Genomic DNA, 27,395 nt, shown 5'->3' with positions numbered 1-27,395 from the left:
TTCCGGGTATGACGGTTTTTTATTCATCAATGGATTGACAAAGGGCCGTATATTCCTTATTATTTATAATCTTACAACAGACTTAAACACAAGATCATGAGATAGTCAGAGTGTGGAAAGGAGGAAGATGCATAGTTTGTCGTGTAATATGAGTGTGTGTGGTAGAGCTCAGGTTCAAGTTTCATTTTTTAGGTATAGCCCTGTGAGCCATGCGGCTCTTGAGTCGGGTGCAACCGCAACAAACAAAATATGAAGAGAACATCTAAAAGCGACGACACGCAACAGAGACATCCTTGATAAACCAGCAAATCTTCCAGAAAAAAAAACCCACTGCATTACAACGCTGTGTGCAAAAATCCCAGTGTGATGCAAGTCAAACAATAACAACCATAAGACAATTTAGATTAAAGTTATCAGGCCAACTCCGCACTTCCGCAAGAAACATGGCTTAACCATGTTTTCAAAAACACCAAAATAAAGCTATAAAAACAATCTAACAACAGTAATCAAAGGAACTGCGATTCAAATTTAACAATAAACGATATACATAACATGTATGTAACGGTCAACCTAGTGAATTGAGTCCTTGACATTAGCAGAGGTATCAAGATATAAAATTTATTAGAACTATGGCCGTGGTAATAACTATCCATTATTGATGAGGAAGCCAATGAACAACAGGATGGCTGGAATGAATCAATGATCGTCGCAGCAATCAATTAAATTGCTTCGTGGTGGGTCCATTGAGTTGGGTTTGGGGCAGGAATTAGGTGACCATAACAAAGAAAATTCTAACGTTTACCAAAAGGTATTTTGAACATCAATGCAATCATCGCTTTGCTTATGTTTCCAATACTGACCACTGTCCGTTTAATCTCTCTCCGCTGTATCCCAGTGTCCCCTAGGAAGCTGTACATGCGGACCATTGGATCGTCGAACTCACAGCAACGCGGTACTTCACAGGAAAACCTGTGTAGACGACAATAAAAAGGAGCAGTTAAAGACTTGCAGGTGCAGCAGCCACATCAGCAAAAAACAATTCAACTTAAATTCATGCGCATTGGCTACGAACGGACTCTGGAAATTGACATACCAGAGTCCAGGGCGGGGTCGACTCAGGGCACCTGCTTGGGACAGGAGGTGGAAAAGGAGGCGGTCACGGTGTAGTCCCGGAAGAAGAAAGTCCTCTCGGAGTGAGTAAAAGCAAGCGCAGTGAACAATCTGCAGATGAGTTGCCACTGTAGCTGCACAAACGCACAATCAGCAGACACGCGGCTAGCGGAGCGGGATGCTAGCACGGCACAATCAAGGGGCAGGTCGACGCCGCTGTCCAAACGGACGAGCTGGCCGTTGGTCCACCGTGGGATGCCGTGAGCTGGGACAACTCGGACAGCCGTTCCAGCAGCAGTGACAGGGACATGAATGGTGCTGAGAGTGAGCTGGGATTGACGTATCCCTTTTGATACCAAGGCTGTGCTCACCTAAGACAGAGGCGATTTGAGACGTCATCCCAGAATCAGACCAACCCTCCCATTGAGTTTTCATCCATAGCCCGTCGAGCGAGCGATAATGGTCTGGTTTTCTCAGAGAAGAGAGAAATTGGTGAAGATCTGACATGATCGGCACAATAACGGCTTAAACCCTTGATCAAAAGGGGGTGGTTGGTGAGCCATGACGTTGCCAGAAACCCTGGAGTCAGGCCGAAGTGCAAGTTAAGTAACGAGTGATGAACACAACACAGGGATAAACAATCGTGAAAGGGCTGTATGGTTGTGGCATGGTTGTTGTGGATAGTGGAGGTTATTGAGTGGTTGTGGCTAGCTATGGTTCTTTGCTGTAACAATTGCGATAGCCTTTCTCACATTGTAAACACAAATTATGGTGAACATAATTTATTCCACTATAATCAACTGTGATAAATAGTTGATTACGACTAGCCACATTGCCCCTTATTCTGCATTCTATTGCAGAGTTCAGCCTTTTGACATTTTGCCGCTTTTTTTTTCTTGTGTTCACAGCAAGAAAGATGCCACCATGACTGCCGTGAGCACAGCCACCACCACAAATGTCACCGCCGCTGCTCCAGATAATGACCTCGCCACCAGAGCAAGCACGTGCCCACAGCCCAGGGAGTTCCACGACTCGCTGATGAAAAGTAGCAGACGGCATTGCCAACACGGGGGAGGAGGTGGCAGCCAGAATTCAATGATGAAACGTTTTAAACACTTATATGACGGAACCAGTCACACAATTGTTTCTTTGCTGCACTGTGAATTTTCAGCCACGGCTAACATGAGTGGCGAGTGATATTTAGAACAGATCCCAGGTAGCCTTGTGCACCCACCCGTAGTGACAAGAACAGTGACGAATGGTAAAACACTTCCCATGACTTTCGTGGCAAGGCGGAGGCATTTTCCACTTAGTAATAGATTGACAAAGGGCTGTATATTTGTTATTATCTCAACACTTAAACACAAGATCATAAGATAGAGTATGGAAAGGAGGAACATAAATAGTTTGTCCTCTAATATAATGCGTGTGCATGGTAGAGCTCAGGAAACGGTCAACCTAGTAAATTGAGTCCTTGACATTAGTAGAGGTATCAAGATATTAAATTTATAAGAACTATGGCCGTGGTAATACTATACATTAGTGATGGGGAAGCCAATGAATGACAGGATGGCTGGTCGGAATCAATGAGCATCGCAGCATCAATCAAACAAAGTGCTTCGTGGTGGAACGCATTGAGCAGGGTTGGGGGCAGGAATTCGGTGACCTTACCAATGAAAATTCCAACGTTTACCAAAATAAATTTTGAACATCGATGCAATCATCGCCCTGTCCTCGTGTTTTTAATACTGACCACTGTCCGTTTCATCCCTCTCTGCTGTCTCCCACAGTGTCCCCTCGGAAGCTGCACACGCCGACCTCCAGGTGGACTCCCCAAAGCCACCGACTGTACAAGAGCAGCCGTGCAGTCCTGGAGCAACAGGAGAAGATCAAAGAATATGCACCAGAGCATTGTCATCATCAGCAGCAGCATATTCAGCGCAGCATTTTGAGACAGCAGTCGGCACAGGAGCCGGCACAGGAGCCAGTCGCAGCGAAGATCCATAAGAAGAAAGGCCTCTGGAAGCGACCTAGGACATTCTTCCGCTGATAAATATAATTTTTCCAGAGACCTGTTCGCATCGGAAATGTAAATGTGATTGGTAAGTATTTTTCGTAATGTATCAAGAGTTAAGATTTTAATGTACATTTTTATTGAGGTACTGCGTGCTGCGAATGACAATAAATATTCTGATTCTGACTTACCGCGAGTCCTGATGCTGGCTTTATTGTTGGAAGGGGTGCAATCAGTCAACACAATTCTACACACGGGGCAGGCATGCACACAGACACACAAAGACATAGACGAGGCACGCGCGTACAAATACCCGCCATTCGCCACTGAGTGAGGTGATGTCACCACGCCACCTATGGTAGGCCAGGTGCATTGAGTCCACGTGGAGTATCGAAGGCTCACTGACAGTGGGTCAAGGGATAGACCCAGGTGCAATGGGTTGACTGAGATGACTGACAGATGCACCTCCTGTGCCCCCTGCTGTGCCATCTTGCTGTGTTTTAGCCGCCTGGCTCTCCGTTCGTCGTAAGCGTCGCTCCTTTTCCCTCTGTTGTTGTTGGAAGGCGACGGCCTCCAACTGCCCAGTGGCATCCTTCACGAGTCTCCATAGAGGCCGATCTTGACACTACTCGTACCAGTCTTTGGCAAGTCAACCCAGCTCCATAACCTCCTGTACCGCATCATTCCATCTCTTCTCTAATCCGTACCACGCCTGTTTAGCCCCCTTTATCCGGTGAATAGATGCCTGGTTAAGCCCATTTTGGATCGTAGGCAAGCAGGCCTGAATGTTTCTAAATCGGCGCAGATGTTCCATTAGAGGGGTCCATGTTTCACAAGCATAGAGAAGGGAGGGCATGACTATGGCTGAAAAGACCCGAAGCTTTGGGTGGAGCAACAGATCAGGGTTGTGATAAAATCCACGACCTCCTTGCATAGCATACGAGGTAGTTGACATGTCGTCACCACAGCTGTCACTGCTTAAACCATTTTACAGTTTTGTTTTTCACGCTGTGAGACATGTTTCATGATTCATGTTATCTTCGCAATCATAATTGTAGCCTGTACGAGTACCTTCCTCCGTAAAACCTAATAAAAGTGGGTGTCACCACGCTACACATGTACCAGGCCTACGCCTTGTTTATTTTACTTAAAATGTAACGTATTCGCGTCAAACTTGTAAAATGTACTAATTCCGTTATGAACGCTTTGTCGCAGAATTTAATCAGGCCAACATTTCTGGTCAACGGTGCCACAAAGTGTTCCATTGGTCCGTTTATTACATCGCGTTTCTGAAAACGTATTTATTGACAGAATTGTCAGAACAGATCATCAGGAAAACATTGTTCAGAAACATTTAATTTACATGCGTTCACAGCGTAGGATTGTGATGAGGGTTCAGCAACTAAAAAGTGTATGGCTCCAAACAGCTCAAGGGGTCCTGGATGCATATGGAAAAAAAATAACAGCAGAGCTGTGCCAAATATCTCAATTCACATCCTGATAACAATTCAAAAGCTCACCATTACAATGGCACTGTGCAAAACAAGTCACAACGTATTTAATCATTTGTTTTGTGAAACTTTGTACTATTCTGTAAACTGAGTTAATAATTTACATTTATAAAGCGCCCTTAAACAATCGTTCTCAGGGCGCTATGCATGGGAAGCTGGAACATAGTTTAATGTCAACCAAGGAAAAGTGAGAAAGACATTTTAAACAGATGCGATTTTAGTCCAAATTTGAAATGTTTTGTCTTGGAAGTCCTGATCTCGAAGGAGCAACGAGTTCCAGAGTTTAGGTGCCGCAATTGCCAAGGCACCGTCACCACCCAAGTGTGACGCCTAGACCATGGGACAATGAGCAATGCACAGTCTAAGAATTTTAATGATCTTGATTAAATGTCTGAAGGAGGTCCTGAATGTGGGGAAGAGAAAGTAAATTTCAACTGCTCCAGCGCATAACGCTTGTAGTCACGTGATGCACCCAAAATAAAATGTATCTGCTCAGGGCCCCCAATGGGCCCACACCGCCGCTTCCCGTTCCACATTCTCAGTACCGTAGTGTGCTCCGGTGTTGGTAGCTTGTAGAGAGCATCGCAAACATGTAGACACACCGGCGTCAGCGAGCAGCACGCTTCCTGGGACCAACACAGATGCAACACCATGTAGGATATGTCAACGACCTCGCCTGGTATACGGGAGGGGGAGGTGGGGAGGGTGGTGATGGGGGGGGTGTTGGGAGGGTGGTGGTGGGGAGGGTGGTGGTGGGGGGTGGGTGGTGTAGTTTTACATAGCAGCCCCCCAAACACACGTTTTCGAGTGTTGAGTCGTTTGAGAGTGAAACGTACGGGCACAGGAGTATTTTTATATATATGTCTTTGTTGCGTTATGCAGGAGGGCACACATGAGCCATGCATCCGGATCATAGTCCTTAAATAAGTATATTAATGTTTTCAGACACTTCAGGATGAAGTTAGTTTTACATGAGTGGTATTTAGTAACTTTGAAAAATTGGTGAACAGGTTATGGTGTTTTCCAAAATAAACAGGTGCGTCTTGGTTAAGTGATTTCTGATGAGATTTATTGTAAAGGTACAGTACGGGTTCATGTGTGTTGTGATCAGATTTTAGTTTATCAGATTTTGGGCAGGGAGAGATAGCTCAGGATAAACGTTATTTACAGGTTGTTTTTAGAGTCCTTGCGGCAGAGAGAATGCCCAGGAATATGTAATGTTAGCATTTCTCTCTGGGGTTGGCCTCATTTACAAACTATTCACGGCTGCACATGTGTACAGTATTAAGCTGCATGAGCGATTTAGCGCGGTTTTTTAACTCATTGTAATTCTTCTTGATTTGAAGTTTTCGTGACTGCAAGGGTCCATACTCTTTGGTTCTTTCGATAAAGTCACGTAGGTAAAATTTTTATACGTTAAATAAGATAAAACAAAAATGAAAACTAAATTAAATCACGACGTTTCGGAGGCAATGCAAGCTTCCTTCATCAGGTGACTTTACTGAAAGAACCAAAGAGTATAGATCATTGTAATTCTGTCTGTCCACAGTTATGAGAATTGGGGTAGTGTTAGTAGAGTAGTAATGGGAAACGAAAGAGGGTATAAAGAATATATAATAGATGACAGAAATATGATGAACGATGGACGAATAGAGAGAGATAGGAGGAAGAGAAAGGGAGATGAGGAGGGGATTAAGAGTAAGAAGAGATGATAATGAGGAACAGATTAACTAAACTAGTATTTTTTTTATTTTACCAGCTAAGGCCGACTGAGCTATTAGCTATTTTTTCCAGAAGCCTCCTGGTCACAAATGATACCTCAACGAGGTGGCTTATGTGGAAATGTATAGAAGTCAAATACTCTAAACGCCTGTTTCTAAATGTGGAGGGGAAAACTGGAGAAGAATCCATCCGACCACGGGGAAAGAGACACCGCAAACTCCAAATATACAGCAGCAGGAGTCAGGGTCGGGATCGAACCCATGACCTCCTGTACACCAGGCGAGGTAGTCAACATCTCATAGCCACCGTGGTGATGAGAGACGCAGATTCCAAATATACAGCAGCAGGCGTCAGGGTCGGGATCGAACCAATGACCTCCTGTACACCGGGCGAGGTAGTCAACATCTCATAGTCACCGTGGTAATGAGAGACGCAGATTTCAAATCTAAAGCAGCAGGCGTCAGGGTCAGGAGTTGTTAACACATCGCCACCGTGGTGGGTGGACGGGGACGGCGAGGTGGGCTGCTGGGTGGTGGGAATTTAAGCATTGAAGAAAGTTGTCCAACGTTTCAGCTGCCGCGCCGGGCTACAGAATCGGCCTCTGGATTGTCAGCCCGCGGTGCGCTGCCAACCATTACACGGCGGGAGATTAAAATTCACGCACAAGCAGTTGTACACACACCTGTAATCTGTGGTCCTCCGTCAACTTAAAATAAGTTTCCCCTCGCCTATTCAGTGCATTTATCACGGGGGAAAAAATATCCCTGCGCAAACGATCGCTCTGCTTTGCAGAGTTTAGTAAGGTTATATTTTTTCGTGTGTATGTGATGTGTTCTCCTCGCATTGCACACGTGTTATCATGTTGATGCACGACCTTGCCATTCGGAACTTGACCGTGTATTGCTTTGTGCATGTTTATTTTGTTGTAACCAGGTTTCTGTAACGAGGTCCCCAATAAAAATGGAACATATATTGGCTCAATGAGTTTTACCCGTTGGCAAAATTAAACCAAATCTTGCCTGAATACGGACATGCAAACATTATCCATAATTTTTTTGGGTTCTATCGCGTAAATATGAATGTCGTTAAAGCCGCCTCACCCTACACAGATAATTAGTGAGGTTTGTCACGGAAACAGCAACACCGGTGCGTTTGGTGAGTAAACCCACGACATTTCCACGATAAAAAGACGCACAGGAGCATCAGCGATATCGGCAAAACACAATCACGTTCGAGTGTGTGTGTGTGCATCTGCTTACCTGTCAACCCATACGGTTCGCGCGTATTCTTGTACAGGGAAATTGAGTTAAAAAAATGTTGTGTTTCTTCCTTGTAATGAGACCTTTGTGGGATGAACGCTGAGATTTAAAAGGGCACGGGGTGACCAATAAGGTCTGAATTGCTCTGTAATAAGGTAGGGCACTGATAAGGGATTAACAAATATGCATCTGTAAAGATCGTTCAGATCGACGTCGTAGCGAGCGGCCATTGCGAGTCCCCGCCCCCTTCGTTCCGCCCCTCCCCCCCCGGGTCGGCACTGTCCATTGCGGGGGGGGGGGGGGTGACCTCGTGGGAGGATGGGGAGATTGACAGGAGGGGGAGGGAGCCCCCCTATTGAGTGGTGGGGGGGCCGTCATCTACAGTGGGGGGCCGTCATCTACAGTGGGGGGGGGGGGGCATCGGGGGATGTCGGCTTCACGCGAGTCTGCTGAGGTGTGTGGTGAGTGATGGTCGTGAGTGTAGTTTTACTTCGGAGCCCCTCAAACAAACGTTTTGAAGTGTTGAGTAGTTCGAGAGAGGGAAACGTACGGGCACAGGAGGACTATTTTTTATATTTATTTATCTTTGTTGCGTTATGCAGCAGGGCACACACAAGCCATGCATCCGGGAAATAGTCCTTAAATACGTATATGAATGTTTTTAGAGACTTCAGGATGAAGTTAGTTTTACATTAGTGGTATTTAGTGTTTTAGATAATTTGGTGAACAAATGTAAGCCATCTGGCTACCATGAGAGATTCGTTCATGAGGCTATCCACATTTACAAGCACAGAGACAATTTCAACTGAGAAGATGGATTCTGGCTTAGCAATCATTGCAAGGATTTGATCAACCATTTCAGGTCTTAATTGATTGTTTACGCTTACGGTGGCTTTCAGACAGCACACATTAATTTTTCGTCTCCCCCCTCCTCTTTTCAGAACATAGATGGACTCGTCCTTCTAAACAAATTGTCAAATCGCTGCCCGTGGTGCAAACGTTTTTTAATAAATAAATAAGAACACCGTTTATAAATAAATAATTTATGCAAACCGCCACTTCTTTCAAATTTTTCTTGCCGTTGGTTTTCACACCTGATAATGCCCGTTTGTATTATGGTCGAAACGTCGTGAGAATTTTTATTGTTTTATATATTATATTATTTTATTGTTTCCCTTCAACGTGACTTTACAGAAAGAGCTAAGAATATGAATATAGGTGAGTCTTGGTTAAGTCATTTCTGATGAGATTTATTGTAAAGGTACAGTACGGGTTCATGTGTGTTGTGATCAGATTTTAGTTTATCAGATTTTGAGCAGGGAGAGATAGCTCAGGATAAACGCTATTTACATGTTGTTTTTAGAGTCCTTGAGGCAGAGAGAATGCCCAGGAATATGTAATGTTAGCATTTCTCTGTGGGGTTGGCCTCATTTACAAACTATTCACGGCTACACATGTGTACAGTATTAAACTGGGTGAGCGATTTGGGCGGTTTTTTGAACTCATTGTAATTCTTCTTGATTTGAAGTTTTCGTGACTGCAAGGATCCATACTCTTTGGTTCTTTCGGTAAAGTCACGTAGGTAAAAAAATTAATAAATTAAATAAAACAAAAATGAAAACTAAATTAAATCACGACGTTTCGGAGGCAACACCAGCTTCCATCATCAGGTGACTTTACCGAAAGAACCAAAGAGTATGGATCATTGTAATTCTGTCTGTGGACAGTTATGAGGATTGGGGTAGTGTTGTAGAGTAGTAATGGGAAACGAAAGAGGGTATAAAGAATATATAATAGATGACAGAAATATGATGAACGATGGACGAATAGAGAGAGATAGGAGGAAGAGAAAGGGAGATGAGGAGGGGATTAAGAGTTAGAAGAGATGATAATGAGGAACAGATTAACTAAACTAGTATTTATTTTATTTTACCAGCTAGGGCCGACTGAGCTCTATCGTTCCGTCCCTCCCCCCGGTTCGGCACTGTCCATTGCGGGGGGGGGGGGGGGTGACCTCGTGGGAGGATGGGGAGATTGACAGGAGGGGGAGGGAGCTCCCCTATTGAGTGGTGGGGGGCCGTCATCTACAGTGGGGGGGGGGCGATTTACGGTGGGGGGCCGTAATCTACAGTGGGGGGAGGGGTGACGACGTGGGAGGATGGGGAGATTGACAGGAGGGGGCCCCCCTAATATACAGCAGCAGGCGTCAGGGTCGGGATCGAACCCACGACCTCCTGCACACCAGGCGAGGTAGTTAACATCTCATAGCCACCGTGATGATGATGATGAGAGAAGGGGTGATATGGGAGGCTATATAGAGGACTAAGATAGACGGCCAGTAAGATTGGGAGAGTAGCGAGGAGTCGTGACTAGAGGCAGGAGACGACGGGGAAGGCAGAGAGTACACAGTGGACGATGTAAATTGTGATCCACTCGTGAAATGTCCCGTTTAGCCGAAGTCAGTGGCCTCTTTTCAGTCCAGACACTCCCCTTTATGTAAAGTATCAGAAACTATCAAAAGCGAACGAAAGCGTGTATTTGCAAAACAACAAAAAAACTATTTTAAAGACATCTATACATCACACCATTATTCTGCACACCGAACATCCGCTTGGGACGTTAATCTTGCAGCACTAAACAATTCAACGGATATCGTCTTCCTAAGTTTTACTCATTTAGAACATCTATGAAGAGAGCGAAATGTTTTAAATTGTGACTGACAGGCAAAGCTCTTACAACCGTGCTCATTTTAACAACCGTGACATTTACACATACAGTATATTGCAAGTTAGATCGTACCGTTTTGTTGCCAACTGCTTTGCATTGTGGACCCGCGTTCAGCGATTGTGAAGACAAGGCTTACGAGGTTTTTTTTGGGTTAGATCGCGTAAATATTAAACCCGCAACCACCCGACACAGCAAATTAGTAAGGGTTGCAACGTAAACAGAATGTGGCCAATTCGTTACTGGTACAGCACACCGGTGTGTTGGAGAGCAAATACAGAACATTTACAATCCGAATACGACGTTTCGCCAGTCATTACAACTAGCTTCGTCAGGCGACAGCCAGATCTGTGGAGAAATTCTATTTTGTTCTTTAAATAGACGGATAGATGTGATGATATCTTGTGATGTGCAAAGGAGGGGGAGATGAAAACATGAATTATAATGGCTATCCGTTGCCGGTTGGGTTATTCATATGGTAATCAGCGTACATCATGCATGCACATAGTTGCGACTTTAACGCCACATTCATATTTACAAGGTCTAACCCAAAAAACCTATATTACAGATATTGGCTGCGAAAGCCTACGTGTTAAACCAAAGCTTAATGGAGCATATTCTTGGTTCTTTCGGTAAAGTCACGTAGACGGAAAACAATGAAATAATACAAATATATTTTTGTTTTATTGTGAAATAATAAAAATATTTTTTTTATTTTATTGTTTCCCTTCTACGTGACTTTACCGAAAGAACCAAGAATATGAATTCCTGCAGTCGCGAAAGCTTTAAATCAAAACTTAATAGAGCAGTGAGCGTGCAGGATGTAGGGGGCGGGGCCAGCGTGGAGTGGGCGTGGCCTGCGGATGTGAGACGTCATAAATTTAGCACCCGCCCCCCACACGTGATCAAGCTCAACGGTGACGGCAAGCAATCATCACGCGCGCGCTGCTCGTCCACGTTATTGCTGGTTGACAAAACGGAAGCCTGTTGCTTGTCGAGGGCGGATCAAGAGTTTTAAACATGAAGCAAGGATTAATAATGAGGCTTCTCCGGGCCTACCTAAGTACTCTCTAACTTTCTATCCTCATCTTCATGTGTTTCTCTAAGTACAGTACATGCATTTCGACGTCTGTGTCTCTCTATCTCAGTGTATTTGTGTGCATGTGTTTGTCTCTGAGTGTCTCCATGTCTGTATTTATCTGTGTATCCGTGTCTTTGTGTGTGTATGCATGTCTCTGGGTGTGTTATGCTTATTTTTGTGTCTTTATGTATGTGGATGATTTGTATCTCCATGTTTGTGTGTCGATGTTTATTCGCGGATAATGTTTTTTTTCACATGACTCCTCTTTTCCTCAAAATTCACGGATAATAAGGTTCCATTCCACAAAAATGTATAGAATAATCCGCAGATAATCCTAGATAATGGGCGTGGCCTGCGGGTATGTGACGTCACATAATTAAGCCCCGCCCCTCACACGTGATCTCACTTCACGGTGACGACACGCAATATCGTAATCACGCACCCTGCTAGTCCACGTTATTCCTGGTTGACAAAACGGGAGCCTGTTGCGTGTCGAGGGGTTTATTAAGGGGTTTCTCAGGGCCTACACACATACCGGCGCGCGTGTGTTTGTGTGTGCACATGTGTCTGGCCATGAAAACCACTGATAATGTTGCGTTACCTACAACATAACAGAGTGTCTGCACACACTCAATGTTGCTCAACCATATATCTCTCGTGTGTCTCAGTGCTTCCGTCTATATGTGTCTCTCTACATCTCTGTCTTTGTACTTTACCTTCCTCTCCTTATTTCTACGTGTGTTTCTAAGTCTAGTACCTGCATGTTGCTCAACCATATATCTCTTAGGTGTCTCAGTGCTTCTGTCTATATGTCTCTCGCCATCTCTGTCTTTGTACTTTACCTTTCTCTACTTATCTCTATGTGTGTCTCTAAGTCCAGTACCTGCATCTCGGTGTCTGTTTGTGTCTCTCGATCTCTGTATTGGTGTGCTTGTGTGTGTCTCTGAATGTCTCCATGTTTCTGTGTGTCTCTATATTTCTCCGTGTATCCATGTCGTTGTGTGTTTATTATGCATGTTTCAGTGGGTATGTTCTGTCTGTTTTTGTGTCTTTACGTATTTTCGCGTGTGTCCATGTTTGTGTATCTGGATAATATGATGTATGTTTCGCGTGACTCTTATCCGCAAAATTCACGGATAGTAGGGTTACATAATACGATGTACTCTTGGATTCCTTCCATTCCTTGGCTGCTACACCACTAATATTTTCGACCTTCCGTAATTTCTTATGGTGACAGGTCCTGCCAAAGCCCACCAAATTGTTGTAATTAGTTGCATATGGGTGCCCGACCCTATGCATATCAGTAATCACATTCTGGAAAATACCAATTAATTTCAATTACCCATGAACCTGACGTTTTTAGACTATGAAAAGGCATTCTACTCAGAAATATCAATATGCATATTCGGAGGGAAATCAGACAAGCTGACACTTTTCCCAGAATTATTCACAGTGAAATTAGGAAAATATTTAATTGGAGAAACATACACATACAGTAGAACCCCACTTAACGACCACCCCGGTTGACAACTAACGACGGACCTCCATAGAGCCCATTGTGTATTGTATAGTGTAGTGTATAGTAGCGGAGTGTATAGTAGTGTAGGGCCTCCATAGAGCCCAATGTGTTCGCTTACCGACCATTCCTATGTCAACGATGGGCGTACGACGAGCACGCAACTGCTCATTTCGGCCAATCGGCAAGCTTCAAAGTGATCTGACCAGGCCTCGGCCAATCAGTGATGTCTATTCATGAGCATTGGGAATTGTTTACTTTTGGTGTTGGCTGCCTTTGAAGTGGAAACATATCTTTTGAATTCTTGGTGTACTTTATTTCCTATACTCGCTTCACGACCAAATCACTTAACAACCGGTTTCATAGAACCAATTACCGTCGTTAAGAGGGCTTCTATTGTTTTTATTAATGGAGAAAATATAAACCATCTCGTCATAAGAATGTGTAATAGCCTCCTTTGGCTCAGGGCTGTAAACGGGAGATGATCACTGCCCCAATTCTCATTTTAGCAGGAACTCAGTTTGGCCCAACATTTCTCATTCTCAGAGATGTTATTTTGAAAAATAACCACCTAAAAACTATGTCGCAAAAAAAACTGCTGTATTTATGCTACTCACCACTTTTTTCTAACTAACCCTATCCTTCCCTTCTCTATGGCTGCAGGATTCCCGCTTAGCACGGAACTGGAACCAAAGAATGTGCACATTGTTAAGACATATGTAATTATGGAGCAATATATCGGCTGGGGGCTGCATTTCGTACAGCGCGGAGAATATATACAACTGGTTTCACTTACTCCTGGAAGTTATGCTCAACGAAACGGAATACTGCAGCCAGGTAAGACACTGCACACATGCACGGGCCAAGCAAGTACTGCGATATGAGGTGTAGGGATGCCCATTATGTTTTTGATGTTTTTTTAAAACAACAGTACATCAGACGTGGCCAAGTGGTTCAGAGGTCAGAACACTGAACTGAGAGCCTTTGAGATCCTGAATTCAGATCTGGGTTTCAGCTGCCTGTGACTAAAACAGGTTTGGTCTCAGCTCGGTCAACAATGATGACATGTTTGGTAACATCACGTGAAATTTGGTGTTAAAATTATTCTGATGAAATTCGAGCACAGAGACTGATGAGGCAAGTTCTAATAGTGGGCACCTATGAAGAGTTGTACATTGGCGTGGTGAGCACCTCACCCAGCCACATTTGTATTCCCAATGCTGATGTTTACACAATGCACCAGGTGCTCATTTAAGATGGAATTGATCTCGGAAAGGCCCAGGACACCATTTAGATATCATTCATTACAGTTGATGTCACTGGATTTATGGTGCAGTGCGTAAATCCCTGCACCACTGCTCCAAACACGTGGCAATTTCCATTCACCACGACACTTGTGTGAGGCTATATATATTTCAAGGTCGTTGTTGTGTCCACACAACATCACCCGGTATTCACCACTAAGTGTCAGTGACATCACCACGGCGCCTGTGCCAGGCCAGATGCACTTTGAGGCCATGTAAAGTGTCGAAGGTTCGCTGACTGGAGGTCACCTGACACAACCAGGTGCCATGGTTTGACTGAGATACCTGGCAGATGCACCAGCTGACCTCCCTCCTGTGCCAACTTACCGCATTTTAGCTGCCTGGCACTCTGCTAGTCATTGTGAGCGTCGCTCCTCTGCCCTCCGTTGTTGTTGGAGGGCGACTGCCTCCAACTGCCTGGGTAGCGTCCTTCATGAGCTTCCTCCAAAGAGGACGATCTTGACACCGCTGGTACCAGTCTTTGGCGAATCCACTCAGCTCCACATCAGCCCATCTATTTTCCAGCCCGTGTTGTGCCCGTTTAGCCCCCTCTATCTGGCCAAACAGAAGATGCTTAGGCATACAGTGGCTGGACATGTCAGCTACATGACCCAGCTAACGCAGCCTTACCTTCCAGAGGAGCTCACTGATAGAATTTGTAAGCTCCTCACGCAATACAGCTTGGTTAAACGCAGGATGGATCATAGGCAGGCCAGCCTGAATTTTCTACCTGGCATAGATGTTCCATTAGAGGGATCCACGTTTCACAAGCATAGATAAGGGAGGGCATGACTAGCCGTCAAGCTTTGTGTAGAGCGATAGACCAGGACACTTCCACACAACAGTATGCAGGCAATTAAAAGATAATGCCGCCTAACTGATTCGGAGTGAGACCTCACCTGTCAAACCAGAGCTAGTCATAAGCATACTTCCCAGGTATGGAAAACTCTCCACTTTCTCCACAACTACTCCATCACCAGTGGGAAGTTGATGGGCTGAATTGTTTGATGGCACAAAATACCCAGGCAGATGCTTAGTTTCGGTGAGGCTGATGGTAAGACGTCACCTCTTAGTGGCACACTCCAGGTATAGCAGCAGTGTCTCCAACTCCTCTGAGTGAACAGCAATTACCCACGACAGCCTGGAACTTAAGAGCTTCCCATACCTCACCGCCACACTCCCCCACCGCCTTCATTATTTTGTTCAAAGAAAGTGCCACTCCTTGTGGTTTGGCAGTTTACTGCCCCGAGTGGAAAACAGTTCACTCATGATAACTGGAGCCAGAACCGATATACTGGACCTCGTGTATTCCACAGAGGTCCAGGTGGTACCCGTCCATATCCTGCCAAAGGAGTTGCAGCCTCACCTCTGCAATGATAATTTGAACATTCCACGTGGCCAATCGCAGCAATAACCTGTTCCTGGAGGAACCCCAAGATGGGGGGGGGGGGGGTGGGGTTCATTCCATCTCTGCCAAATGGAGTTTGACCAGTAGGCGTCATAAACACTTGTCCTCTGGGGCCTCCAGCATGAGCTTATTTCAGTGTTTCCACCGTGGTGCTTGGTAGAACAAGTGCAGCCCCTCGCACACACATGTCCATACAAAGACGTACATACAAGCACATGCACAAACATGAGCTAATTAGCAGATGAACGTTGTGTCTGTTTCACTCCACAGGAGATGTGCTGTTCAAGGTGGGGAAGGCAAAATTGCTTGGCTTCAGACTCTTACACATCTCATCCATGGTGAACGCGATAAAGACTGGTACTGCTATACGCGTCACTGTGTACAGGAACTTCATCCCACTGCTGGGGCAATGGTACGTTCGATGCATATAATCACTAACTTATGCATTTCATTCCCATGCTCACCTGTTTAGTATATTTGAATTTGAAATTATCGTAGCACTAGTGGAGGTTTTTAAATATTTTTTGGCATAGATATAAAATCCTTTTCTGTTGATTGTTCACGCAAGATAATCCTCCCTTGCACCATGAGCACCAAAACTGAAAGGTGGGCATTTCCTGAAAAGCGGGCATAGCCAAGTGCCAAATGTGTGGTTTGGATTAAAGGTAGGGTATTGGGAGGTCTCATACCTCCTGTCGATTTAGGAAATTGGTTAGGTTCATTGGGTAGACAAGTCCTCGTGGCTGCTTGGCTAGTTGATTGTGACTAGCTACTTGCCCGTTTTCTCCATTCTATTGCAAAGTTCAGCCTTTTGACATTCTTGCCACTTTTTTTTGTCGTGTGTTCACAGCACCACCAATACCACTGCTGCTGTTGCTGCTCCGGATGCTGGCCATGCGACCAGGGCAACAACGTGCTCGCGGTGCAGGGCGTCCCACTACCCGCTGGGGAAGGGTAAGTAGCAGACAGCATTGCCCACTCGGGGGAGGAGGGGGTAGCCAAAATGTATTCATTAAACGTTGGAAACAATTTAATATATTTCTTATTAGTATTTATTATCTTACCTCACTTAAACACAATATCAAAATATAGTCAATCATAGTGCGGAAAGAAGGAGGAAGATACATAGTTTGTCTTGTAATATGATGAGTGTGGATGGTAGAGCTCAGGTAACGGTCAACCTTGTGAATTGAGTCCTTGATATGAGCACAAGTATCAAGATGTGAAATTTATGAGAACTATGGCCGTGGTAGTACCTATACATTAATAATGAGGAAACGAATGAATGACAGAGGATTGCTGGCATGAATAAATGAGCGCCGCAACATCAATCAATCAAAGTGCTTCGTGGTGGATCCATTGAGCAGGGTTGGGGGCAGGAATTAGGTGACCTTCCCAAAGAAAATTCCAACTTTTACCAAAAGGTATTTTGAACATCGATGCAATCATTGCTCTGTGCTTGTGTTTCCAATACTGACCACTGTCCGTTTAATATCTCTCCACTCTTTCCCCCACAGTGTCCCCACGGAAACTGTCCATGCAGACCACTGGACCGTCTGCTCACAGCAAAGTGGTACTTCACGGGAACACTTGTGCAGACCATAATAAAAAGGAACAGTTTAAAAAATACTTACAGGAGGAGCAGCAGCCACATCAGCAAAAGCAGAAAAAGTGAGTAAAAGCAAGCACAGTAAACAGTCTGCAGATGCGTTGCCACTGCAGCTGCACAAACGCACAATCAGCAGACACACGGCTAGCGGAGAGGGATTCTAGCACGGCACAATCAAGGGGCAGGTCGACGCCGCTGTCCAAACGGACGAGCTGGCCGTTGATCCACTGTGGGATGCCGTGAGCTGGGACAACTCGGACAGCCGTTCCAGCAGACACAGAGGAAAATTCGAGACGTCATGCCAGAATCAGACCAACCCTCCCATTGAGTTTTCATCCCTAGCCCATCTAGCGAGCGATAATGGTTGGTTTTCTCAGAGGAGAGAGAAATTGGTGAAGATCTGACATGATGGGCACAATAACACCTTAAACCCTTGATCAAAAGGGGGTGGTTGGTGAGCCATGACATTGCCAGAAACCCTGGAGAGTCAGGCCGCATTGTAGGTGAAGTAACGAGTGATGAACACAACGTAGGGATAAAAAATCGTCAAAGGGCTGCTACAAAGTGTTTTGAGGAATAGGTCAGCTTGCATAGTGATTATAACTTGGGAAAACCTCCAGCTCCATATGAATAGCAGTTGTGTACGGTTGTGTCATGGTTGTTGTGGATAGTGTAGGTTATTGAGTGGTTGTGGCTAGCTATGGTTCTTTACTGTAAGAATTGCGATAGCCTTTCTCACATAGTAAACGTAATTTATGGTGAACATAATTTATTACACTCTATTAAACTATGATAAACTGATAGTTGATTACAACTAGCTACTTTGCCCTTATTCTGTATTCTATTGTGGAGTTCAGCCTTTTGACATTCTTGCCGCTTATTGTTTCTTGTGTTCACAGCAAGGAACATGCTACCATGACAGCCGTGAGCACCACCACCAATGTCACTGCTGCTGCTCCGGATAATGGCCTCACCACCAGAGCAAGCACATCCCCACAGGCCAGGGAGTCCCATAACTCGCTGATGAAGAGTAAGTAGCAAACGGCATTGCCAACTCGGGGGAGGATGGGGCAGCCAGAATTAATTGATTAAACGTTTGAAACAATGATTTGACTGAAACAGTTTCAAAGTTGTTTCTGTGCTGCACTGCGAATTATGAGCTGCGGCTAACATGAGTGGTGAGTTATATTTAAAACAGATTCCAGGTTGTATTTTGCACCCACCTGCAGTGACGAGCACAGTGACGAATGGTAAAATACTTCCCATGACTTTCGTGGCATGGGGGAGGTGTTGGTAATGGATTGACAAAGGGCTATATATTTCTAATTATTTATGATCTTACAACAGACTTAAACACAAGATCATAAGATAGTCAAACAGAGTGTGGAAAGAAAGAGGAAGATAGTTTGTCCTCTAATATAATGTGTGTGCATGGTAGAGTTCAGGAAAGGGTCAACCTAGTAAATTGAGTCCTTGACATTAGCAGATAGATCAAGATATTAAATTTATGATAACTATGGCCATGGTAATAACTATCCATTATTGATGAGGAAGCCAATGAACGACAGGATTGCTGGCAAAAATCAATGAGCGCCGCAACATCTATCAATCAAAGTGCTTCGTCGTGGATCTATTGAGCAGGGTTGGGGGCAGGAATTAGGTGACCTTACCAAAGAAAATTTCAACGTTTGCCAAAAGGTATTTTGAACATCGATGCATTCATCGCTCTGTGCTTGTTTCCAATACTGACCACTGTCCGTTTAATCTCTCTCTGCTCTGTCTCCCACAGTGTCCCCTGGGAAAGACTTGCAGGAGCAGCAGCAGCCGCATCAGCTCAAGCAGAAAAAAACAATTCAGCTTGAATTCATGCGCGTTGGCTACGAGCGGACTGTGGAAATTGACATTCCAGAGTCCATGGTGGGGTCGACTCAGGGACAGAAGGTGGAAAAGGAGGCGGTCACGGTGCAGTCCCGGAAGAAGGAAGTCCTCTCGCAGTGAGTAAAAGCAAGCACAGTGAAAAATCTGCAGATGCTTTGCCACTGCAGCTGAACAAACGCACAATCAGCAGACACACGGCTAGCGGAGCGGGATGCTAGCACGGCACAATCAAGGGGCAGGTCGACGCCGCTGTCCAAACGGACGAGCTGGCCGGTGATCCACCGTGGGATGCCGTGAGCTGGGACAACTCAGACAGCCGTTCCAGCAGCAGTGACAGGGACATGAATGGTGCTGAGAGTGAGCTGGGATTGACGTATCTCTTTTGAAAGCTAGGCTGTGCTCACCTCAGCAGACACAGAGGCGAATTCGAGATGTCATCCCGGAATCAGACCAACCCTCTCATTGAGTTTTCATCCCTAGCCTGTCTAGCGAGTGATAATGGTCTGGGTTTTCTCAGAGGAGAGAGAAATTGGTGAAGATCTGGCATGATGGGCACAATAACGCCTTAAACCCTTAATCAAACGGGGGTGGTTGGTGAGCCATGACATTGCCAGAAACCCTGGAGTCAGGCCGCAGTGCAGGTTAAGTAACGAGTGATGAACACAACGCAGGGATAAGCAATCGTTAAAGGGCTGCTGCAAAGTGTTTTGAGGAATAGCAGTCCACTTGCATCGTGATTACAGCTTGGGAAGACATTCAGCTACATATGAATAACAGTTGTGTACGGTTGTGGCATGGTTGTTGTGGATAGTGAAGGTTATTGAGTGGTTGTGGCTATGGTTCTTTGTTGTAAGAATTGCGATAGCCTTTCTCACATGGTAAACATAATTTATGGTGAATATAATTTATTCCACTATAATCAACTATGATAAACTAATAGTTGATTACGACTAGCTACTTGCCCCTTATTCTGCATTCTAATGCAGAGTTCAGCCTTTTGACATTCTTGCCGCTTGTTGTTTCTTGTGTTCACAGCAAGGAAGATACCACCACGACTGCCGTGAGCACCGCCACCACCACCACCACCACCAATGTCACCGCCGCTGCTCGGGATAATGACCCCGCCATCAGAGCATGCACGTGCCAACAGCCCAGGAAGTTCCACGACTCGCTGATAAAGAGTAAGAAGCAGACGGCTTTGCCAACTGAGGGGAAAAGGGGGCAGCCAGAATGAATTAATTAATCGTCTGAAACAATTTTATATATATTTGTTATTATTTATGATCTTACAACACTTAAACACAAGATCAAAAGATAGTCAAGCAGAGTGTGGAAAGAAGGAGGAAGATACGTAGTTTGTCCTCTAATATAGTGTGTGTGTATGGTAGAGCTCAGAAAACGGTCAACCTAGTAAATTGAGTCCTTGACATTAGCAGAGGTATCAAGATATTAAATTTATGACTATGGCTGTGGTAATAACTATCCATTATTGATGAGGAAGCCAATGAACAACAGGATGGCTGGCATGAATCAATGATCGTCACAGCATCAATCAATCAAAGTGCTTCGTCGTGGATCTTTTGAGCAGGGTTGGGGGCAGGAATTAGGTGACCTTACCAAAGAAAATTTCAACGTTTGCCAAAAGGTATTTTGAACATCGATGTAATCATCGCTCTGTGCTTGTGTTTCCAATACTGACCACTGTCCGTTTAATCTCTCTCTGCTCTGTCTCCCACAGTGTCCCCTGGGAAAGACTTGCAGGAGCAGCAACAGCCGCATCAGCTAAAGCAGAAAAAAACAATTCAGCTTGAATTCATGCGCGTTGGCTACGAGCGGACTGTGGAAATTGACATTCCAGAGTCCATGGTGGGGTCGACTCAGGGACAGAAGGTGGAAAAGGAGGCGGTCACGGTGCAGTCCCGGAAGAAGGAAGTCCTCTCGCAGTGAGTAAAAGCAAGCACAGTGAAAAATCTGCAGATGCTTTGCCACTGCAGCTGAACAAACGCACAATCAGCAGACACACGGCTAGCGGAGCGGGATGCTAGCACGGCACAATCAAGGGGCAGGTCGACGCCGCTGTCCAAACGGACGAGTTGGCCATTGATCCACCGTGGGATGCCGTGAGCTGGGAGAACTCGGACAGCCGTTCCAGCAGCAGTGACAGGGACATAATGGTGCTGAGAGTGAGCTGGGATTGACGTATCTTTTGAAAGCAAGGCTGTGCTCACCTCAGCAGACACAGAGGCGAATTTGAAACGTCATGCCGGAATCAGACCAACCCTCCTATTGAGTTTTCATCCCTAGCCCTTCGAGCGAGTGATAATGGTCTGGGTTTTCTCAGAGGAGAGAGAAATTGGTGAAGATCTGACATGATGGGCACAATAACACCTTAAACCCTTGATCAAAAGGGGGTGGTTGGTGAGCCATGACATTGCCAGATACCCTGGAGAGTCAGGCCGCAGTGTAGGTGAAGTAATGAGTGATGAACACAACGCAGGGATAAACAATGGTTAAAGGGCTGCTGCAAAGTGTTTTGAGGAACAGAGGTCCACTTGCGTCATGATTACAGCTTGGGAAGACCTCCAGCTACATATGAATAACAGTTGTGTACGGTTGTGGCATGGTTGTTGTGGATAGTGGAGGTTATTGAGTGGTTGTAGCTATGCTTCTTTGTTGTTAGAATTGCGATAGCCTTTCTCACATGGTAAACATAATTTATGGTAAACATTATTTATTCCACTATAATCAACTATGATAAACTAATAGTTGATTACGACTAGCTACTTGCCCCTTATTCTGCATTCTATTGCAGAGTTCAGCCTTTTGACATTCTTGCCGCTTGTTGTTTCTTGTGTTCACAGCAAGGAAGATGCCACCACGACTGCCGTGAGCGCCGCCACCACCACCACCAATGTCACCGCCGCTGCTCGTGATAATGACCCCGCCATCAGAGCATGCACGTGCCCACATCCCAGGGAGTTTCACGACTCGCTGATAGAGAGTAAGTAGCAGTCGGCATTGCCAACTCGGGGGGGGGGGAGGGGGCAGCCAGACTGAATTAATTAATCGTTTGAAACAATATGATGGAAACAGTTGCAAAGTTGTTTCTGTGCTGCACTGTGAATTGAGCCACAGCTAACATGAGTGGTGAGTGATATTTAGGACAGATCCTGGGTTGCGTTGTGCACCCACCTGCAGTGAAAAGCACAGTGACGAAGAGTATAACCCTTCCCATGACTTTCGTGGCATGGGGGAGGTATTTTTCAATAAGTAATGGATTGACAAAGGGCTGTATATTTCTTATTACTTATCTTACAACACTTAAGCACAAGATCATAAGATAGTGCAACAGAGTGTGCAAAGAAGGATGAAGGTAGTTTGTCCTCTAATATGATGAGTGTGTATGGTCGAGCTCAGGAAATGGTCAACCAAGTAAATTGAGTCCTTGACATTAGCAGATGTATCCAGATGTAACATTTATGACAACTATGGCCGTGGTAATAACTATGCATTAGTGATGAGGAAGCCAATGAATGACAGGATGGCTTGCATGAATCAATGAGCGCCGCAGCATCAATCACTCAATCAAAGTGCTTCATGGTGGATCCATTGAGCAGGGTTGTGTAGGAATTAGGTAACTTTACCAAAGAAAATTCCAACGTTTACCAAAAGCTATTTTGAACATCGATGCAATCAACGCTCGGCACTTGTGTTTCCAATATTGACCCCTGTCGGTTTCTTCCCTCTCTGCTCTGTCTACCACAGTGCCCGCTGTGAAGCTGTACGCACCAACCAGCAGGTGGACTCTCCAAAGCCACCTACTGTACAAGAGCAGCCGTGCAGTCCTCGAGCAACAGGATCTCAAAGAATATGCACAGTGGCAATATCAGCAGCAGCAGGAGCATATTCAGCGCAGCTCTTTGAGACAGGAGCGGGCACAGGAGCGGGCGCAGGAGCGGGCACAGAAGCGGGCGCAGGAGCGGGCACAGGAGCGGGCGCAGGAGCCGGCGCAGGAGCCATCGCAGGAGCGGACACAGGAGCCATCGCAGGAGCCGGCGCAGGAGCCGTCGCAGGAGCGGACACAGGAGCGGACACAGGAGCGGGCGCAGGAGCCGGCGCAGGAGCCGGCGCAGGAGCGGGCACAGGAGCCGATCGCCGCCAAGATCCACAAGAAGAGAGGCCTCTGGAAGCGACTTAGGACATTCTTCTGCTGTTGAATATAATTTTTTACAGAGACCTCTTCGCATCTGAAATGGATGTGGATACAGCCACATTTGTCGATGTGATTTGTAAATATTTTTCATAATGTATCAAGAGTTAAGATTATAATGTACATTTTTTTATTGAGGTACTGTTTGTTGCGAATGTAAATAAATATTCTGATTCTGACTTACCGTGAGTCCTGATGCTGGCTTTATTGTCGGAAGGGGTGCAATCAGTCAACACAATTGTACACACGGGGCAGGCATGCACACGCACACATAAAGAGATACACGGGGCACGCGCGTACAAATACCCGCCATTCGCCACTAAGTGACGGTGATGTCACCACGCTGCCTGTGGTATGCCAGGTGCATTTTGAGTCCACGTGAAGTGTCGAAGGCTCACTGACAGTGGGTCATGGTATAGACTCAGGTACAATGGGTTGACTGAGATGACTGGCAGATGCACCACCTGTGCCCCCTGCTGTGCCATCTTTCTGTGTTTTAGCCGCCTGGCTCTCCACTCGTCGTGAGCGTCGCTCCTTTTCCCTCTCTTGTTGTTGGAAGGCGACTGCATCCAACTGCCCAGTGGCGTCCTTCACGAGCCTCCTCCAGAGGCCGATCTTGACAAGTCCACTCAGCTCCAAAACTTCCTGTACTACATCGGTCCATCTCTTCTCTAACCCGTACCATGACCGTTAATCCCCCTTTATCCAGCAAAAAGAAGCCTGGTTAAGCCCATGATGGATCATAGGCAGGCCATCCTGAATCTTTCTAATCAGCGCAGATGTTCTATTAGAGGGGTCCACGTTTCACAAGCATAGAGAAGGGATGGAATGACTGTGGCAGAGAAGACCCAAAGCTTCGTGTGCAGCGACAGATCAGGGTTGGGATCAAACCCACGACCTTTTTGCATAGCAGACGAGGTAGTTGACATGTCGTTACCACAGCTGGAACTGCTAAACACCATTTTACGGTTTTGTTTTTCATGCTGTGAGACATGTTTCATGATTAATGTTATCTTCGCAAACATAGTTGTTGCCTGTACGAGTACCTGCATCTGTAAAACTATTAAAAGTGGGTGTAACCACGCTACACGTGTACCAGGCCTACGGCTTGTTTATTTTACTTAAAATGTAACGTATTCGCATCAAACTTGTAAAATGCACCAATTCCGTTATGAACGCTTTGTCGCGGAGTTTATTGGGCCAACATTTCTGGTCAACAGTGCCACAAAGTGTTCCATTGGTCCGTTTATTACATCGCGTTTCTGAAAACGTGTTTATTGACAGAATTGTCAGGACAGATCATAAGGAAAACATTGTTAAGAAACATTTATTTTATATGTGTTCACAGCGCAGGATTGTGATGAGGGTTCAGTAACTAAAAAGTGTATGGCCCCAAACAGCTCAAGGGGTCCTGGATGCATCATGGGTGGTGGGTAGGTTGTGGGGGGGGGTGATTCGTGGTTGGTGGGGGGTGGGTGAGTGGTGGGGGAGCGCCATCTACAGTGGGGATGTGTGGTGCCACAACAGCGAAGCCGCTCCGTCGAAACCGGGGCCGCCGCTGTGCTGCTGCGACCAAGAAGCCACCTGCCTCCCGTCACAGCACTTCCCCCGCCACCCTCCCCCCCCCCTAAACACACACACACTCAAGTAGGGCCTCATGGGGAGGGGGGGGCAACTGCCCTGAGTTTTTACCCGAGAAGCCTCTTCGTGGGGGTGCTCCACGGTTTCTCAGGGTCAGGGAATTGGCAGCCCCCCCCCCCAGGCCAAATGGCACTGCGGCGCCGTGGCTTAACTTAGAATTAAATGACCACGGCGAACTCACTGAGAACCACAGTGAGGAGATGCCCAGGACACACGCGGACCAGCAGACAGGTGGGGAGCGGGGCAGCGCGGGTTAAGCGTCTCTACCTATGGTGCACCGCGGGTTAGCGTCTCTACCTTGATGCACTGCAGATTAACGGCCCTACCCATGATGCACCGCGAATTAACGGCCCTACCCATGATGCACTGCGGATTAACGGCCCCAACCGTGATGCACCGCGGATGGGCGGTGCGAGGGCTGTGAAAGGAGCATAAAAATGGACGCTTTGGGGAAGCACAGGGCCACTTTTTTTCTACTGGAGATCAACAGGAGGGAGGATCGAGGAGCCGTCACCTCACTGTTACTCGCACGTCTGTGAGACGGGGCAGAGAACAGCCAGATTCTGTTTACAGGATCATCTATCTGCGACCTCCATCGCTGCGAGGTCGGACCGTAAGTACGAGGGAGAGAGGTAAGACAAAGGGACGAAATTCGGAGAAAAAATAGAGGACAGACAGGTCGATTAAGTATCAGGCAGTAGACAGATAGGTTAGACCTGTCCTGCTGGTCCGTACTGACACGCGCAGTCTAGTTCGTTTATTCGTGGGGAATAAACCGTCAGTAGGGTATAAACCGCGTCGTGTTGTCTCTGTGAGTACGGAGGGGCGGTTCGTGGTGTGGCGAGCCTGCCCGCGGTGATTCTTTTGTTCGCGCGTGAGTGAATAATTTTACCCACGTGTTTACGCTCGCACGGGTGTTTTCACTCGGGGCTTGACGCGCATGCCGGGGCAGCAGTAATGTGCTATTACCCTGGGAATTAAAGTACGGGTCCTTCGATCATTAAATTCACTAGTGCGTGGTGTGGTGAGCCTATGCATCGTGTGGTACTGGTTGTAGTTCGCCCGCGCCAGTACGGGGGCGTGCAGAAGCAGCGGCGCTCACGGCACTCGCCACGCGTGTAGCGCGTAGAGATAAATTGGGGAGCGGGTATTCCGCAGCGCAGCCTAATTAGTTGCTTCCGAACGCCTGCGACGGTAAATGAAGCAAGATTACACAATTCAAGCACGCGATGCTGCTGGCGGTGGTTACCGCGTGAGTAGAGCTGCGCCGTGAGGTACACGGGCACCCACGGGCATAATCATACACCGGGTGTTGCAGTTGTGGTAGTGGTATGACTTTAACGGGGGAGTCGGGGGCCAACGTCCCCGACAATTCGGTGATGGCGGGGGACGGTAGCCCCCACAGATGCGCCATCTGGGGATGTCGGCATCACGCGAGTCTGCTGAGGTTTTTGGTGATGGTCGAGAGTGTAGTTTTACATAGGAGCCCCTCAAACAAACATTCTACAAACAAAATGAGGGTACCCCAATGGGTTCTCCCTTATCGCCAGTGGTAGCGAATGTTTTCATGGAGAAATGTGAGACAGATGCCATCCAGACATCCACCCTACGTCCTTCCTTGTGGAAGAGATGCGTAAATGACACGTTCGTCATCTGGCCACATGGCCTACCAGCACTGAACCAATTTCTCAACCACATTAATTCCATACATCCGTCTATCAAATTCACCATGGAAGTGGAAAAGGATGGCAAGCTACCATTCCTGGATGTTTTGATCGAGAAGAGACCTGATGGCTCTTTGGGACATTCGGTCTATAGGAAAGCCACCCACACGGATGCCTATCTAAAGCCTGACTCCCACCACCATCAAGCCCAGAAGAATTCCCTCATCAAAACACTACACCATAGGGCCCGTTGCATCTCCGACCAGCACCACCTAGCTAGTGAGTTGGAGCACGCACACCAAGCCCTTAGGATGAATGGATACTCGGACCGTACAATCCGCAAAGCTGCCTCCCCAGCCATGGGGAGACAACCTTCTGAGGATCCAACCAAAACCATCACTTTACCATACATAGCAGGGGTTACCAAAAATATTTCCAAAATCTTAAACAAACGTAAGATCCAGGTTCGTTTCAACACAGTACACAAAATCCGTGATTTAATCACACCTCTAAAGGATGTTATTCCTGACATGCAATACCCTGGTGTCTACAAACTGAGTTGTGGTTGTGGCAGCAGTGACATTGGGGAAACGAAACGACATGTCTCGGACCGCGTTCATGAACATAAGGCAGATCTGAAACACGGTAGGACCAATACATCTGCCGTTGCTGATCATTGTTTTAACGCTGTGGGCTCACACGAAATTGATTTTTCCAAAACGAAGGTACTCTGCAAACCCACCG

The 27,395-nt window shown here is 46.3% G+C and overlaps 1 protein-coding gene and 1 long non-coding RNA gene across 4 annotated transcripts; one reads left to right on the top strand and one right to left on the bottom strand.

Moving 5' to 3' along the window:
- Positions 1-10,600, bottom strand: LOC142905398 (uncharacterized). Of its 2 annotated transcripts, none has more exons than XR_012929552.1 (6): positions 10,416-10,600; positions 5,181-5,261; positions 3,316-3,371; positions 2,864-2,980; positions 1,094-1,244; positions 1-969 (listed from the first exon to the last, which is right to left on the bottom strand). It is a non-coding gene; the product is annotated as an uncharacterized LOC142905398 (long non-coding RNA). The 2 variants fall into 2 exon arrangements; XR_012929551.1 differs by lacking the exon at positions 10,416-10,600 and adding an exon at positions 7,617-7,870.
- On the top strand, positions 8,521-23,529 carry LOC142905397 (uncharacterized). Of its 2 annotated transcripts, none has more exons than XM_076051952.1 (11): positions 8,521-8,834; positions 13,601-13,774; positions 15,920-16,061; positions 16,500-16,603; positions 17,167-17,320; positions 18,158-18,288; positions 19,048-19,252; positions 20,172-20,317; positions 20,875-21,079; positions 21,998-22,137; positions 22,902-23,529. In XM_076051952.1, the coding sequence occupies exons 1-11, from the start codon at positions 8,825-8,827 to the stop codon at positions 23,351-23,353; spliced, it is 1,863 nt and encodes a 620-aa protein (XP_075908067.1). In that variant the 5' UTR covers positions 8,521-8,824; the 3' UTR covers positions 23,354-23,529. The 2 variants fall into 2 exon arrangements, with proteins under 2 accessions (XP_075908067.1, XP_075908066.1); XM_076051951.1 differs by lacking the exon at positions 8,521-8,834 and adding an exon at positions 11,163-11,403.
- Positions 23,530-27,395: the final 3,866 nt, after the last annotated feature.

The sequence above is a fragment of the Petromyzon marinus genome, chromosome 53, assembly GCF_048934315.1.
Source record: "Petromyzon marinus isolate PM22_M1 ecotype Great Lakes invasive population chromosome 53, UKy_Petmar_22M1.pri1.0, whole genome shotgun sequence".
Taxonomy (NCBI): domain Eukaryota; kingdom Metazoa; phylum Chordata; class Hyperoartia; order Petromyzontiformes; family Petromyzontidae; genus Petromyzon; species Petromyzon marinus.
This window is presented reverse-complemented; position numbering and strand designations above follow the sequence as displayed.